This window comes from Eucalyptus grandis, chromosome 1, assembly GCF_016545825.1.
Source record: "Eucalyptus grandis isolate ANBG69807.140 chromosome 1, ASM1654582v1, whole genome shotgun sequence".
Classification (NCBI taxonomy): Eukaryota; Viridiplantae; Streptophyta; class Magnoliopsida; order Myrtales; family Myrtaceae; genus Eucalyptus; species Eucalyptus grandis.
The window spans coordinates 47,199,831-47,214,312 of record NC_052612.1 but is presented as its reverse complement, the minus strand read 5'-3'; the positions used below and the strand labels follow the sequence as shown (position 1 = coordinate 47,214,312).

At 37.5% G+C, this 14,482-nt stretch overlaps 1 protein-coding gene across 1 annotated transcript; it reads right to left on the bottom strand.

The window, feature by feature from the left end:
- Nucleotides 1-11,931: 11,931 nt before the first annotated feature.
- On the bottom strand, nt 11,932-13,305 carry LOC104414987 (MADS-box protein SVP-like). The gene has a single exon (XM_010026225.2). The coding sequence runs from the start codon at nt 13,303-13,305 to the stop codon at nt 11,932-11,934; it is 1,374 nt and encodes a 457-aa protein (XP_010024527.2).
- Nucleotides 13,306-14,482: the final 1,177 nt, after the last annotated feature.

The window sequence follows — 14,482 nt, the reverse complement described above, 5'->3', positions numbered from 1 at the left end:
AAAAAAAGATATCCATGTCATGTCAACTTACCCAAAATTTCTTCGTCGAAAATATCGAATTACATGGATCAACCTAGTTCACGAGCGTCTCCAATTGATTAAATATAAAATTTTAAAATATGAAGTATTGCTTCTTTTTTTCTAACATGCCTAATTATTATTTATGTGGGATTTGCCAACAAAATACCTCTTCAATGAAAATCACTTTGTTACGAAATTTTTTCTATTTACATCTCTCTAAGTTGAAAAAATTATACAACTAAATATAGCAGACTGGTTGTAAATCCTTCTCCAGTCGTAACTCATTATTGTGATCAATACACAATATTACGCTAATTCATCGGCTTATGTTGTCGTATGCAAAATCAAGAGGTGAAAAAAAGAGATATTTTTGTTTTAGGTGCATGTGAGTCCATTGTATTTCAGCCCTTAAATTAAACGTGTCTCATGTAGACAATATTAAGGAATTAAGTATGTGGGGCTGATATGAATTGAGATTGTTTAAGAGTTTTTTTATAAAAAAAAAAAAAGGAAAAAAAAAAAGAAAGGGGAGAAAAAAAGGAAAAGAAAGGAAATTCGAGTTCCTTTCTCCAAGTCTCAATCTTCAATTGTAATCCAAGATTGTGGCCACCAGCCACAATCTACGTGCTTAGGTTTTTAACAGAGGATGTAGAAATGCTTTTTCCCGACATAGCAAATCACCCAGGACAGTGACAATTTCCTTGCCATTTATGCGCTCGTTTTGATGGATTGAAATCTCTCCATGTGTTATTTTGCGCCCGACACACACGCAACAAGGAAAACAGAAGGAAAAAACAGCAAAATTTCCTGTAAGGGTATGATTGGGAGCATGTTTCCTATATATACGACCGGGATGTTACTATACCATCATGTGGCTGCATTTAAATAAGATGTAAGTTGTTGAAATCATGAAATGCTACCGTCATAAGATGCTTGTTAAATACCTCATTAGGCTGTGTTTACGTTACTATGCACAATAAATGTCTGTCGATAGATCACTTACTTTTGACCTACTTCGAAGTCCTCTCTCATTTATGACTCAATATTCATTGCTAGATTGAAATGGTACCTTATCAAAAGATATGTGCGTGGCACCAAGGCCACCCCGCTTTGTGGGAATTTATGGTTTTGGTCACATACGTAGTTCCGACATCTCCATATGTGGTTAGTCTTCACATTCATCAGAGTGATCGCAATGGTGCTTTAGTTTGGAGGTCAAAGTGGTGGCGTGTGGCAAACGAGGTGGAGGAGCGCACACACGAGCAATGGGTAAAGAGACGAGAGAGTCAAAAGAGAGAGAAGCGGCATGTTAACTACAAGCGCCACAGATGTGACGTATGACTCATAATTTAGAAAATTTTGTCATTCCAACTCCTCAATGTCCATATAGAGCCAAAATAAATGTGGATTCACTGTCATCCGAGAGACATATGCACGATAAATTCAAAAGATAATTTTCATAAAAGTTTAGTCAATCCTACTCCAATTTGGTACCACAAGACAAACTCCTCCAATCTTGACTCGAAGGAGATCAATTATGGCAAAAGTTAGGAACTTTTCCTTCCATCGAAGTTTTCAAGAATTGGGTTCCTAGAATTTATAACCGCTAATCGTACAAAAGATGGTCCGAAGCCAAAAGTGGCAATCCGCTTCTTCCTGGCTTGTCATCTGTACTTCAGATTTTGGAAACCCCCGATCGAGTGGCGAGGACAATGCCAAAGCTCCTTCGCCTTTGCTGCGGTACATCGAACCATATGTGGGTTGCCAATTGATTTCCCTTTTCCTTTTCCTTTTCGCCTCTCCTTATAAGGAAGATGGGGTTTGCTTTTTACACCGCCTTTTTCGTGGTTTGTCTCTTTATATCGTATTGCATTTTGGTTGGCGTGAGATCACGCCCACTAGAAGTGGGAGTGGCTGCTGAGAAAGGACACTAAACTGAAAAAAGAAACACGGTGGAAAATAAAGAAAAATTGCTAATCGAGATCATCATTATCTCCTTTGCCTTTTAATGCTTGCGAAGCCCACTTTTTATCCACTATCAGTGAGACCCCTAACTTTCTCCATTAGTCCTTACAGGGGTGCTACGCGGCGCAGACTTATTTGGGAATGCGATGGACTTCTTTAGATTTGAGCATATAAATCAGTGTTTATGAAAATTATTGGATAAAATAAACCCATAACTATGTGCTCTTAGAAAAAGATATATATAAAAGAGAGACCAGAGATGAGATGAAGGAGTGTTAAATAGAGCATCTAGTTTTAATGAGACTTAACCGGCTGTTTATATTTCACAACAACTTTGTAATAATAAGAGATTTGTAATTCGGAACTATCTCAAGGAAGATACTAAGAGTGCACTTGATTCAACATTTGCAAAGCCCTTAGGCAAATGCACATGACTTTTAACAAAAAAATTTGGAAAGTTTTGGGAAAATGCAATTGCATTTTCTAAAACCTTTAACCTAAGGCAAGTCCGGAGATGCTTTGAATAATGCATCTTTGAAATGTAGATACATTTTTTTCTTCAAACTTTGCTCTCGCTTAATTTTCATAATTTTGGAAATGTCATCACCTCATGCAATCTCACCATCTCGCTGCCGGCAAGCCACTCCTAAGGACACTTGGCCAACAACTAGACCTAGCTAGCAACGGCTAAGTTCCGTTGGCAAATAATTTCAGAGTTTTTAATAAATAAATAAAAAGATTAACAAATATCATTTACAAAGTATAATTTTTATCAAAAGAAATTTAATTCAAAATTCATTTTCAATATATTTTTTAAATGATTTTTTTTTTTTTTTTTCAAATACTGCTTGCATTTCAAAAATCCCTTTAGCCAAAAGTTTGTATATTCTCTCGAAGGCTATCCCAAAACTGAGTCAAAAACACCCTAACTCTATTGCCCTGGACCACTGACCATTTTCGGTGGATATTCAGTGAATATTCATCAAGCTTTCAAGATCCAAGTGTAAAGATTACCATCGACCGTTGACCCAAAATAATCTCTGGTCATGGGTTGTTTAATGATAAGCTAAGTCAACGGTTTTGCCCCCATTGGAGCCAGCTTGTAAATCAAAATGAATGCATTATCCCCCCAACAATTGAGTCCCTTAAAACAGCGATTTTGTAGGCCGTGAGATAAGGGTTTTCGTAGCTTTACTTAGCAGGAACGCTTGAATGACATCACTAAGCAATTCCATTTACGTTTCAACGGCTAATAATTGTAGATCCCAAAAGGGCACAGACTCAAATCATGGCCACCAAAAGAAAGATTTTCAAAGTGAAAATGCCAGGAAGGGAAGAGGGACCACAACAATTTAACCTGTCGAGCCTTTGGATTTATTATCATCAGATATTGATGCAAATTTGTTTTTTAACGTATGGTCATTGTCATGAGGTAGGTCTAAGGATCGGTCCAAAAGAAGATTCTTTGAAGGTGTGATTTTAGCGTCGCCTTTGAGGAGGGGGAGGGGAGGTATCCAGGTTTGGAAAGAGCGAGGTTGTTATCGAACACTAAGCAAGTTCAAAAACCTCAAATGGCATTTCCCAGATCGATTTCAAGACAACATATGAGGTTTCAGAAATAGATCTCAACAGGAAACTAAGGGCATTTTCTGCTCGGCCATCTTCCAATAGATACCCTCAAGCTTTGTTCGAGTAAAGATATAGCAATACGTGACGTTAATTAATCACCCTTTAGTTGTTGATTATGTAGCATTAATAATGTGGTTCGACGATCATGAATCTTCATCTTCACACATAACTGATGTCGTTTTCTTTAGCTTTATATCTTTGATTGGCCTATTACGTAACAGCTTAAATTAAAAAGAAACGAGATAAATGCCCGTTCCGACGAATTATCCCACTAGATATCAGCAGTCGAAAGGAAAGCACTTTGACCGGAAGAGAAGCACGGAAGAGACCCGATCAGTAGGCGTTAAGCAAAGGATAACTCTCCTTGGAAGCATCTAAGGAACCCTAAACCCTGACATGGTCCCATGAGGCTTCCCCGATTCTTTGCAGGTTGAGAAAAAGAGTTGGACATTTTAACAAGGACTGTTCATCAGTCAACAATGACATTTCCTGCCCATCTTTTGGCCCACGTCATTTGTTTCTTCGGTCCTAATGATTGCCCTCCCTCTCTCACCTAGGTAGGTACGCATAACGCATTACCAATTATTGGGCCAATGTCCGAGAAAATCAAGAACATAGATAAACTGAAACCTAGTAAGTTTGAAAACCTCCGGCGTCTCCGGTTTTTCCAAGGACATCGTTCGGCAGATCATGCAGAGTCAAGGACGGAAGGAGAAAAATTGATGTTGATAACCCTCACAGCCACAAGAAACTTGTAGGCCAGGGCATATTAAAACGCCAGCGTACACATCGCAATGACAAGAGCATCAATCGTGACTGTTAACCAACTCATGTACTAGGGAGTCCACTCGCGGGCCTTCCCAATTGTTATTGCCTTCAGGGCAGAAGGGAAAATTAATCACATCGGCAGTTTGATGATGCGTGTTAGAGAATGCTTTCAAACAGAATAAGCACTTTCTACAAAGTTTTCAATAAATTCTTGAAAACGCAAAACATCAACGTCAGGCTATAAAACATATTATGCACGGTATTCTAATAGCTTTACATTTCAAGAGGTCGACAAAGACCTCTCGAGATATTCGAATTGTCTGATTCAAACACTTAGGGGTGAGAGAACGAAGTGTATATTCGTACAAGAAGAGAATTAATCCCGTCGCCTCGTAGTTGAGATTACTGTGCCCCTCGGTCCGTGGACACATCCTCGAGGAGGCGAGGTCTTCCTCTCGTTTCCGGTTTCCACCGCCGTCGGTCGTCGAGAGGCGTTGAGGACCATGCACACCAACTTTCTCTCCTCCTCTTTAAGCAAGATGAGGTGGTCCAGCACCCCTTCCCTAGTCCCTGGCCCAATAGGGGAAAGGAAAACGCCTTCTTGATTCACCCCCCTTGTATAATCAATTCCTCCATGTTCTAGAGACAGCACATCCGGGGCTCATCTTTTAGCCCTAGTTGATTTTACTTTAGATTAAACTATTCATGATGTGAGTATCAATAAAGGCTCCTCAGACACTAGGCACGACCTTATGGGGTGTGACATGCGCCACGTGTAAGGCAGGAGATGAGGAGTTGGTGCCTCGTTGGCACGCATAAGATGTGGCCAATTGGAGGGCCGTCGTTAAAGATCCGCGGTATTAGTGGGGCGTATCGAGAAATTATTATTTGGACCTGAATTTGGAAGATTATGAAATATTATAAACTTTATGAGTTTCACTGGTATCTCATTATATTATTACCCAAATTAAATTCTATATGTATACATGTATTAGATTCACTGAATATGTTCCTTCTCGAGCACAAGAGCGAATTAAAATTGCACGTGCAGACAAAAAATGTTCATGGCATTTAGAGTTTGCAATCCGCGTCAGATGGAAAAATGTTGTTTCTTTTTGCGCTTGTGTAACTTTGGCAAAACCCCACTAATAGGCCTCCAATGGATATGGAGAGAGAGAGAAGGATGCAGCTCACACAGCACCTAATAGGTCTCTGAGATCCTTGTTCTATTCTTCTCAGATTCTCTTTTGTTTCCACTTGCAATAGTCAATGCAATATCAATATGGAAATTTCTCGTCCGGTTCAAATCAGGTCATGATGATCAAAGGAGTCACTCTCATTGAATTCATGAAATGAAATCACACCGTCAATGATTTTATTGATCTGATTCATCACTGAATTGGAGTGTAGGCAAGAAAAATTACGATTGACAGGCAAGTTATTAGGATAACTCCATAATGTCACAAGATAAACATCCATTCTATTAATGTGCAAATGAATATAGAAAAAAAACCCCCACATGGTCTATTTCAGCAAAAAGAGTGAAATGTACATAAATGGGTTATCATCTTCGAGGTAAAATGCATATGTTTGGCATCTGTCATGCCAAGAAATTTGTATTAAGAGAAGAAGAAAAGCAGTAATTAACTATGTTTGTCAGAAATTAATAGCTTGTGGGAAATATTATAGAACGGTGTCCTCAGGACTTAATAAAATATGGAATGACCTCCAACGAAAATTCATTCCTTCTCAACAAGACCCGTTATTGGATTCCACTTAGTCTAACGTGCACGCACGAATTCATATGGATATCACGAACAGTTTGCACTTAAAAACTGTCGATTCCGCTTAATTTTGCTACTAGACTGGCTACATGGCATTGTAAATTTCGCTTTTTGGTGTTGATGATAAAGTGAGCGACACGTGTAGATTTAAGGAAATTCCATGCTGTAAGAATTCGAAGGACAACTTTCTCGACCATCGAAGGACGGAAACCGCCGTCGAGTTCCACCGTGTAATCTTGGTTAAGCAGAAGCTTATGAGGCTAATTATGATCCCTGCATCGATCTCTGCCACGTGAGATATGGTAATCTCATGATCTGCATTAAACAATGTCATTATGGACGTGCTCGAATATCAATGCTAATATAATTGAAAACCCATTTGGAAAAAAAAAAGTTGAACCGGCAAGGGGTTCATCATCTAGTCGAAATTACCGGTCAAATTACTTAAATATGGGAAGAATGACGCATGCTTATTATTAATGTGGAAATACTTAAAGTTTTGTACTTAGGTACGATGTATCTGAAGCTTTTCACTGAGGATTTCATGAATAGCATTTTTTTTTTAATCATATCGCAATACACATATCTCGTTTCTTTAGCTTTAATAGAAAAAAGTTACGCAAAAGTAATATGAGGTTGGATCTGCTAGGATGGCCACTAATGAGCAACTGCTTAGCGTCGCCCTAGGGTTTCGTCCTTATCGGGGTAGTGGTGATTGATTAGATCTTGCCATCTAGGAGGTTAATTTAATCTTAAAAAATCCTTAATTAATCTTCTCCCCCACTCCCTTTTTTTTTTAATGATTCTTATTTTTAAATATGCGAGGTTCTTTTTATGATGGCCGAACCAACGAGAAAGTGGGGGTCGTGGAGCTCCTTAATTATAGATTAAGTATTATTATAATCGTTAATGACAAAGTTAATGTTCTTGGTATATAATATGGTTGGTCAGACAAATGACATCTCATCGTATATGTTAATTGAGGTCATCCAATATGTCATTAATCTTAAATTCCAGTTTATACTTTATTATTGATAATCTACCTCATTATTCTACAATATTGCTCACAATTTCCAATTTTAAATTTGGAGCATTTTATTAGCTAAGAAAGTTTGGATATTGAAATATTTTCCCTCCTCATTTCACATTTAGTCAATAATTCCTTTGTATTAATTAATAATTCAATAATTTCATAACAATTAGGGTGACATATTTCCAATTAATAACATGTAGACATATCATAATGGGTCATAGACCTATTCTTAACCTATATATGATGGACTAAGTTGTTACAAGACGTAATTATATTTTTTATAATGGGTCATAAATTGGCTTAAAATAGTTAAATCCAAAATAATATAACTGTTAAATGAATTCACAACTTCTTTAGACTCAACCTCTTATGAGTCTCTTTACATTCTATTGCCTTCACTTGATCTCATGCCTACTAACTCATCGCTCTCATCTTAATTTGGGAATAAATTGGAATAGTTTTATTCTTAGAACAACCTTAGCTAAGAAAGTTCGAATATTGAAATATTTTCCCTCTTCATTTCACATTTAGTCAATAATTCCTTTGTATTAATTAATAATTCAATAATTTCATAACAATTAAGATGACATCTTTTCAATCAATAACATTAGACCTATAATGATGGGTCATAGGCCTATCTCTTTATATATGATAGACTAAGTTGTTATCAGAGTTAGTTTAATATACTAAATGGGTCATAAATGGGCTTAGAATAATTAAATCCAAAATAGTATGAATGTTAAAAGAATTTACAACTTATTTAGGCTCAATCCCTTATGATTCTCTTTGCACTCCATCATTTTCACTCAATCTCATATCTACTTACCCATCATTCTCACCTCTGTTTAGATATAATTTTCTATAACTTAAGTTAAACATGGATTGAGTTTCAGTAAGAGTTGGGTATAGTTAAGTAGGATATAGATAATCAGATTTGTATTGCATGAAAATTAATAAATTTTGGTTGGATCATTTTCGATGTGTACAATAGGTTCTAGTAACATGTCATTCATCTTGAGAAGCACCCCCAAATCTCTAATCTCTATGCACACGATGCCTCAAAGTACGCGACTCTCATTTTGGCAGATCCGAACTCGCAAGCAAGTTGATGAACGCGTGTCCTAAAGCCTCTCCCTTGCCTCCCCATTTCTAATTGAAGAAACCAACATGGAAAAGCAGCTTGGCCTTCCAAAGGTACGGACGCCCACTATTATCTATATAATTTTCCTGAGAATATCCAAGATTCGTGGGGGGAAGTACAGCTGCGCATGATGCACGAGATGGTTTTAATTCTTGTTTTTTCCAACTTGCAATTTAATTTCGACATAATAGTCAGCTTCAAATGAAGCTTTGTAAATGTTATGGTTTGAATCACAAGCCCAAGCCCCGGGGTGTGCTGCAAAGGTGGTCTTGTTCCTCGATCCTTGGTGTTTGAGGGCGAGAATTTAAAGGGAAATGAGTACTCTACATCCTTTAAAAAATAATCCACCCCAAAAAAAAAAAAAAATTGATTTGATGCGTTTGAACCACGATCTAATTTAGAAATTACATGGTGCATGTCAGTTGATGTGACTATATTATTTTTTTATGCCAAGTCATTTCTAAATGCATTGTGCACGCAAAATATAATTTTTTGACTAAATTCGTATAAAGCATCCGTATATTTTTGGAATATCTTTTGATTCAATGATTTTTGCTGCTGGTGTATGATTTCCCTTTGTTATTTATCTATTAAGATCAATCATTTAAAGTAGGGTGTCAAATTTTGAGAATTGACAATGACGCTAGCTAGAGCATTGACTTGATGTAGACTTTCGCCGGCAGCGACCTCTAACGCTACTGTAATTAATAAATATGAAGTAAAACTCAAGCTCTTTGTTGATGAAGCCGAAATGTCCACATATTAACAAATTTCATACCGTGAGGGAAAAACACACACAAAAAAAAAAAAAACAACAGATGCTTGGTTTTTTTTTTAACTTGTAACTCTCGAAAATCAAGCAAGTTTATTGCCTTTGTACCCTTGAATTTTGACTTAATTGCTTTGGCATCTATGTCAAAATGAAAAAATGACATAAGTGATCTCTAATTTTTTGTCTAATATGCGATATCGTCCAAGAACTTTTAGTTTGTCCAATATGACCCTAAAATAATGATAAATATTTAGTTTAGTCGCTGATTTATAGAAAATATTCAATGCTACCCTTCCGTTATTATAAGTTAATGAGATTTGTTGATGTAGATTTGAATCGTTAGGTTTGAATGGTGGATAACAAAAGAAAGTTACACTTATAATAATCTATATCATCAAATAATAATGGACATATTAACTCGCTTTTAAAAAAAAAAATAAGTTAGAATATATAAAAATCAATATTATCAAATAACATGTAATTTGTTGTTTGAGCATGCAAAAGGATTACATTAAACATTTATCAATAATTCAAGGAATATATTGAACATGTTAAAAATTCATCAACAACATTATATATTTAGCCAAAGTTTGTGGAGCATTTTTGTCATTTCCCCTTCGTTTTTCTATTAATTAATTCTTTGTTCATTAGCTTCGCATTAAGAGAGATGACATCCCCGACTCGAAGCAAACATATGGTAATGCGAGTTATTAAGGCGGTCATTATAATTTTAGCATTTTTTAAATTTCGAGTGGTTTTGTCGTTGATGGTAATGTTGAAACTAATTTCAGGGCTTAGGGCCCTTAACCAATGTAAGCAGGCCTTCATGAGCTTCGTAGGCCATGGAGATTAGTGGGGTTCAATAGCAAATGTGCTTGTCTCCTTAACCTATCAATGCATTTCTAGCACATGTAAATTAGGAAGAAGTTGTTGAGTGGCGTTTTTAATTGAATATATTTCTATTACACGTTTTTTTTTCTTTGTTTATTCCAAAGAGAAATATATTCTTCACGAATTGAAATTGTACTTTCATAATGAAGATACTACACTATTGGATCTTATTGTTGCCCACAATTTATTCATTATAAACGGCGATGGCTGAAGATACTGCACAGCAAAGTTCTTATTTTTCTATAAATAAGTATAATTATTCTTCAAATGGTCTTTAATTATCTCTTTATGCGTGCAGTGCTTCTTCAATCTTGCACTTAGAAAATTTTATTAAGCAATTAGTATGTAAAATCACTAAGATGGCCGAGCCTAATACTTGTATTGAATCTCAATCACGAAAACTTCATAATTTAAATGCAAAATTTCACTTGTTTCACGACCTTTTTTATTTCGATAGAATGTGTAAGAATGATAATAAAAAGGACATCTATAGGTAAAACTCGCACATGCTCGAGCCACGTGGCACGATGCATGTGCGAGATTTTAACACAAATTTTGCGTAACATTCTTCTAACCATTTATCCTCAAGCTATATTTTTTGTGACCCTTGACCTTCTAAACCTAACCCTAAAGTTAATGGGCTTGCCATATTGACTATAGAAATAATGCAAATTTAGCAAAAAGAAGCAAGACAAACATGGAATCGAACATCCATGTAAATTTTCAAAAATGTTCAAGTGACTTATACTATACTGTCCATAAAGGAAAGAAAAAACAAACAGATAAGATGACAAAAGGCTGAAATTGGTCATCCGACTCTCTAGAGCATTGCTGGCCTTGATTGGAAATATATCCACGAAAAATCTAATATGGCAAGTGGCTCAAAGTCTTTGAGATTATCTTACTAAGTATACTGTCCCACATAAAGTAAAGCTCCATCTTTAAACGGTAGATTATCTTAAACGTATATAGTTTTGTCGGAAACCTAATCAACGTGATGATATCCCAAAGACAGCTAAGACTCAAATGGAAGGAGACTCGGATTTTTTTTCTCGATTTGTCTCCCCGAGAGGGCATCGCTTTGGACAGGCTAGACACAGCTCAAAGGCTAATGGTATACTAATGTGGAAATTTTGTTAGGACTAGCCGTAGAACTTTCCATATACAGCAACCAGATATCAGAAGCATTTCGACAGTGATGGATTTGTGTTTGGCGTGGAAATCTTTGCCATGGATCTAGTCATGAAGAGAATGCTCGAGGGTGATGATTGAAGATGGGTTTTTTCGTTAAAGTCATATTTTAACTCGTGCTCACTTCTCGTGAAATTTAGAGTTACACAAACTCCTATAACATCAAGCGACATACGTGGTCTTTGCAACGATGAATTCACTAGCATAATTAATTCTTGGAGTCAATACTACAGAGAGTAACAGCACGAAAGTTCTCCAGAATTTGCGAACTGACTCGAAGAATGAAAAAAGCGTAAGTTCTATTAGATGGAATAGTAACAATTAGATCATCTTATCACGATTCGATATCGAGTTATTGTATCCTACACATCCAGAGATAAACTGCACCGGCACTGTCCTATAATCTGCGTTGAAGTAGATGGATGATGATGATTCGAAGGTGGATCCTCCGCTAAAGGACCAGTACTCTTGCAAGGTGGGAGAATGATTATATTGAAGCTGATAAAGTCGATTAACTCTCAATAGCCCAAGTTCAACAAATCAGATAAGAAAAAAACAAGAGAACATCACCGAAACCCTCCATCAGGCAAAATTCTAGCCTAGACAATGTTCCTATGAATCAAGCACGTCAATGTCTGGAGATACAAGAGATTCGTCTGAACTGAGTCTAACTAAGAATTTCCCTTATTATTCAAAACAAAAGATAATGCCATCTAAATCAGGCAAAACTTAGGGGCTAGTTGCTGCCACCGCTTCTACCAGCATCAGCTCCAGCGTTGTCAGGAGGCATCCATAACTCGTTTCCGGTATTTCCTGGGGGCATTACCACCCCATATCCCCCATGGCCTCCTCCTTGAGAACGAGCAGCGGCGTTTCCTTGATTCACACCAAACCCATACTCGGCACTGCTGGTGTTAGCATTTCCAGGAGGGGGTACCAACATGGGTACACCGGCCACCATATGATTCCTCTGATACACTCCCATCCCAGAAGCACCACCCGTTGCTACAGGCAGCGACATCCCCTGGCCACTATTCATGCCTCCAGGATTCTCCTGCGGTTGCATTGCAGCATTTATGATGTTGGTGTTGCTTCTGTATACACCTCCATAAGGGAACACTGGACCATATCCACTGCTGCTTCTGCCAACCTCCCATTGATAGGGAGGCCCCATTGCATATCCATATGCACCCCCAATACCGCTACCAGGAGCGAACCGTACAGGAAGTCCGCCACTCATGTCCCCAACATATCCTTGGTATGGCATCATAGGATAATTGTCCCCACCATAGATAGGGCCTCCACCATGCCCTTGGTTGCCACTTCCGACTCCAACATTCCCTTGTGGCAAGTTTATGGCAACGTCATGGCTAGATGTACCAGCACCACCGGTTGAATATGCCAAAGGATATGAGGTTTCTCTTTTGCTGGAGCTGCTGCCAGCAGCATGACCACTTTGCTTCATCATATCCGAGAACCAATCATCCCATGAAGAAGCATCGCCACCCCCGCCACTGCCATCGCCACCAACATTGCCGATGTTGGCTCTTGGGGTTGTTTCCTCCTCCTCCTCCTTGTCTGCCGGGCCTTCGACTGCCAATGGAGCACCTCCTGATTGGGGTGCACTATCCCTTCGCTCGATATACTCAATCCTTCTTTCGATTTCTACAATTTTCTCTTCCACATAGGAGAGCAATTTTTTCAACTCATCCAAGGCAAGTGCACTCGTGGTCTTCTCGTACAGATAAAGTTGCTGCATGAGATAGTGATTCTCCAAGTCTTTATTCTTCCGATCAAGCTTTTTGTGCTGCTCGGTGAGCTTGTGGTTCCTCTCCCTGAGGTACGTCTCTTGATTCACCATCTTCCTGCTTCTCTCAATTTCAGGGATGCTCAGGTAACGCGTAAGGAGGTCTTCCACCTCAACTGGAGATGTCGGCCAAGTGGCAGGCTCATTCTCATCTGGAGACCAGACAATTGCACACGTTTCCACACCGCATAGAATGCTTAATTCTCTCGCTTTTTTCAACAAACCTTGCCTCCTTTTCTTGAGGCTAGATTTTCTGGCACTTTCATTTTCAATGTAAGCAAGCTTTACCTTCTTTCTTGCCATGCTTAGTGACTTTGACTTTCTGGACTCTCTCTCTCTCTCTCTCTCACTCACATGATCTGAGACATAAGTAGGGCAAGAACATTTATAGGGAGGTGGTCAAGAAGTTCAACAGGGATTCTTCAACTTTCAGGCAACTAATTAACGTCTCTTTCCCAACTTGATTAAGTTTCAGGGATATGAGTAGGAGAATCCAAATTCATTACCAAATCGACTGTATTTTCCGGTCAAACCTGCATTACAAAGCCTTCCTGTTTGAAGACTAATGATCGGAGGTATAAAAGGGTACCATATTTAGAGAAGTTTTCCTTAAATATTTCATGTCATAACTCGATGTGCAATTTAGATTAATCAATTGCTCATAACGACTATGTTGAAATCATCAAGTTACACATTACCAATTTATCGATCGTTGACCGTCAACTGGTAATTATTGTTTTCTTGGCAACGGGTCGCTTTTCTTCCATGGTTCCCTGCATTCGGCCCCAGATCTTCGAAGAGATAAGAGTGTCCTTAGATATTCATATTCCAGCGCATATGCACTAATTATTTTTCTATTTTTAAGATGAAATTTGGACTTTCATATAGTAACAAATCGAACTAAGAAATTTAGTGCGTTAGTGAATGCTTCTTGGAAAATAATTTCAAAATTCATCGAGTTCTTGCCTTGAACGTTGGCCAGCTCATTTTCCTTTTCTTGCCTCAACTACTATTCGAGGTTATATAAGCTTTATATAAACCAATATGCAAAATACGTTTAGATTTATGCCAAAATTACAGTCTTATGGAATTTTAATTTCTCGTCACCCTCATATTAGCTTTTCATACAATTAGGTTAATACCTCTGAGAAAGAAAGGTTAAGCTATGTAAAAGAAATTGAAGTCACGTGAGCACGGATGGATCTAGAAATAGTTTCTTTTGACAGTGATTTAGGATGTGTTTGGTAACATTTCTGTTAAAAATTGTTTCAGGGAACAGAAATAGAAAAAAACTATTTTTGTTTCGAGAAACAATTTTTGAATAGAAAAATGTGTTTAGTAATTGTACAAAATTTATGTTCTTGGAATAGAAAAAGAATAGAAACATGTTTAGTAAACTTGTATAATTTTTTTTGTTTATTTTAATTTTTTAATATTTTTATTTTATTTTTCATTTTTTCTCTTTTCTTCCTTTTGGCCG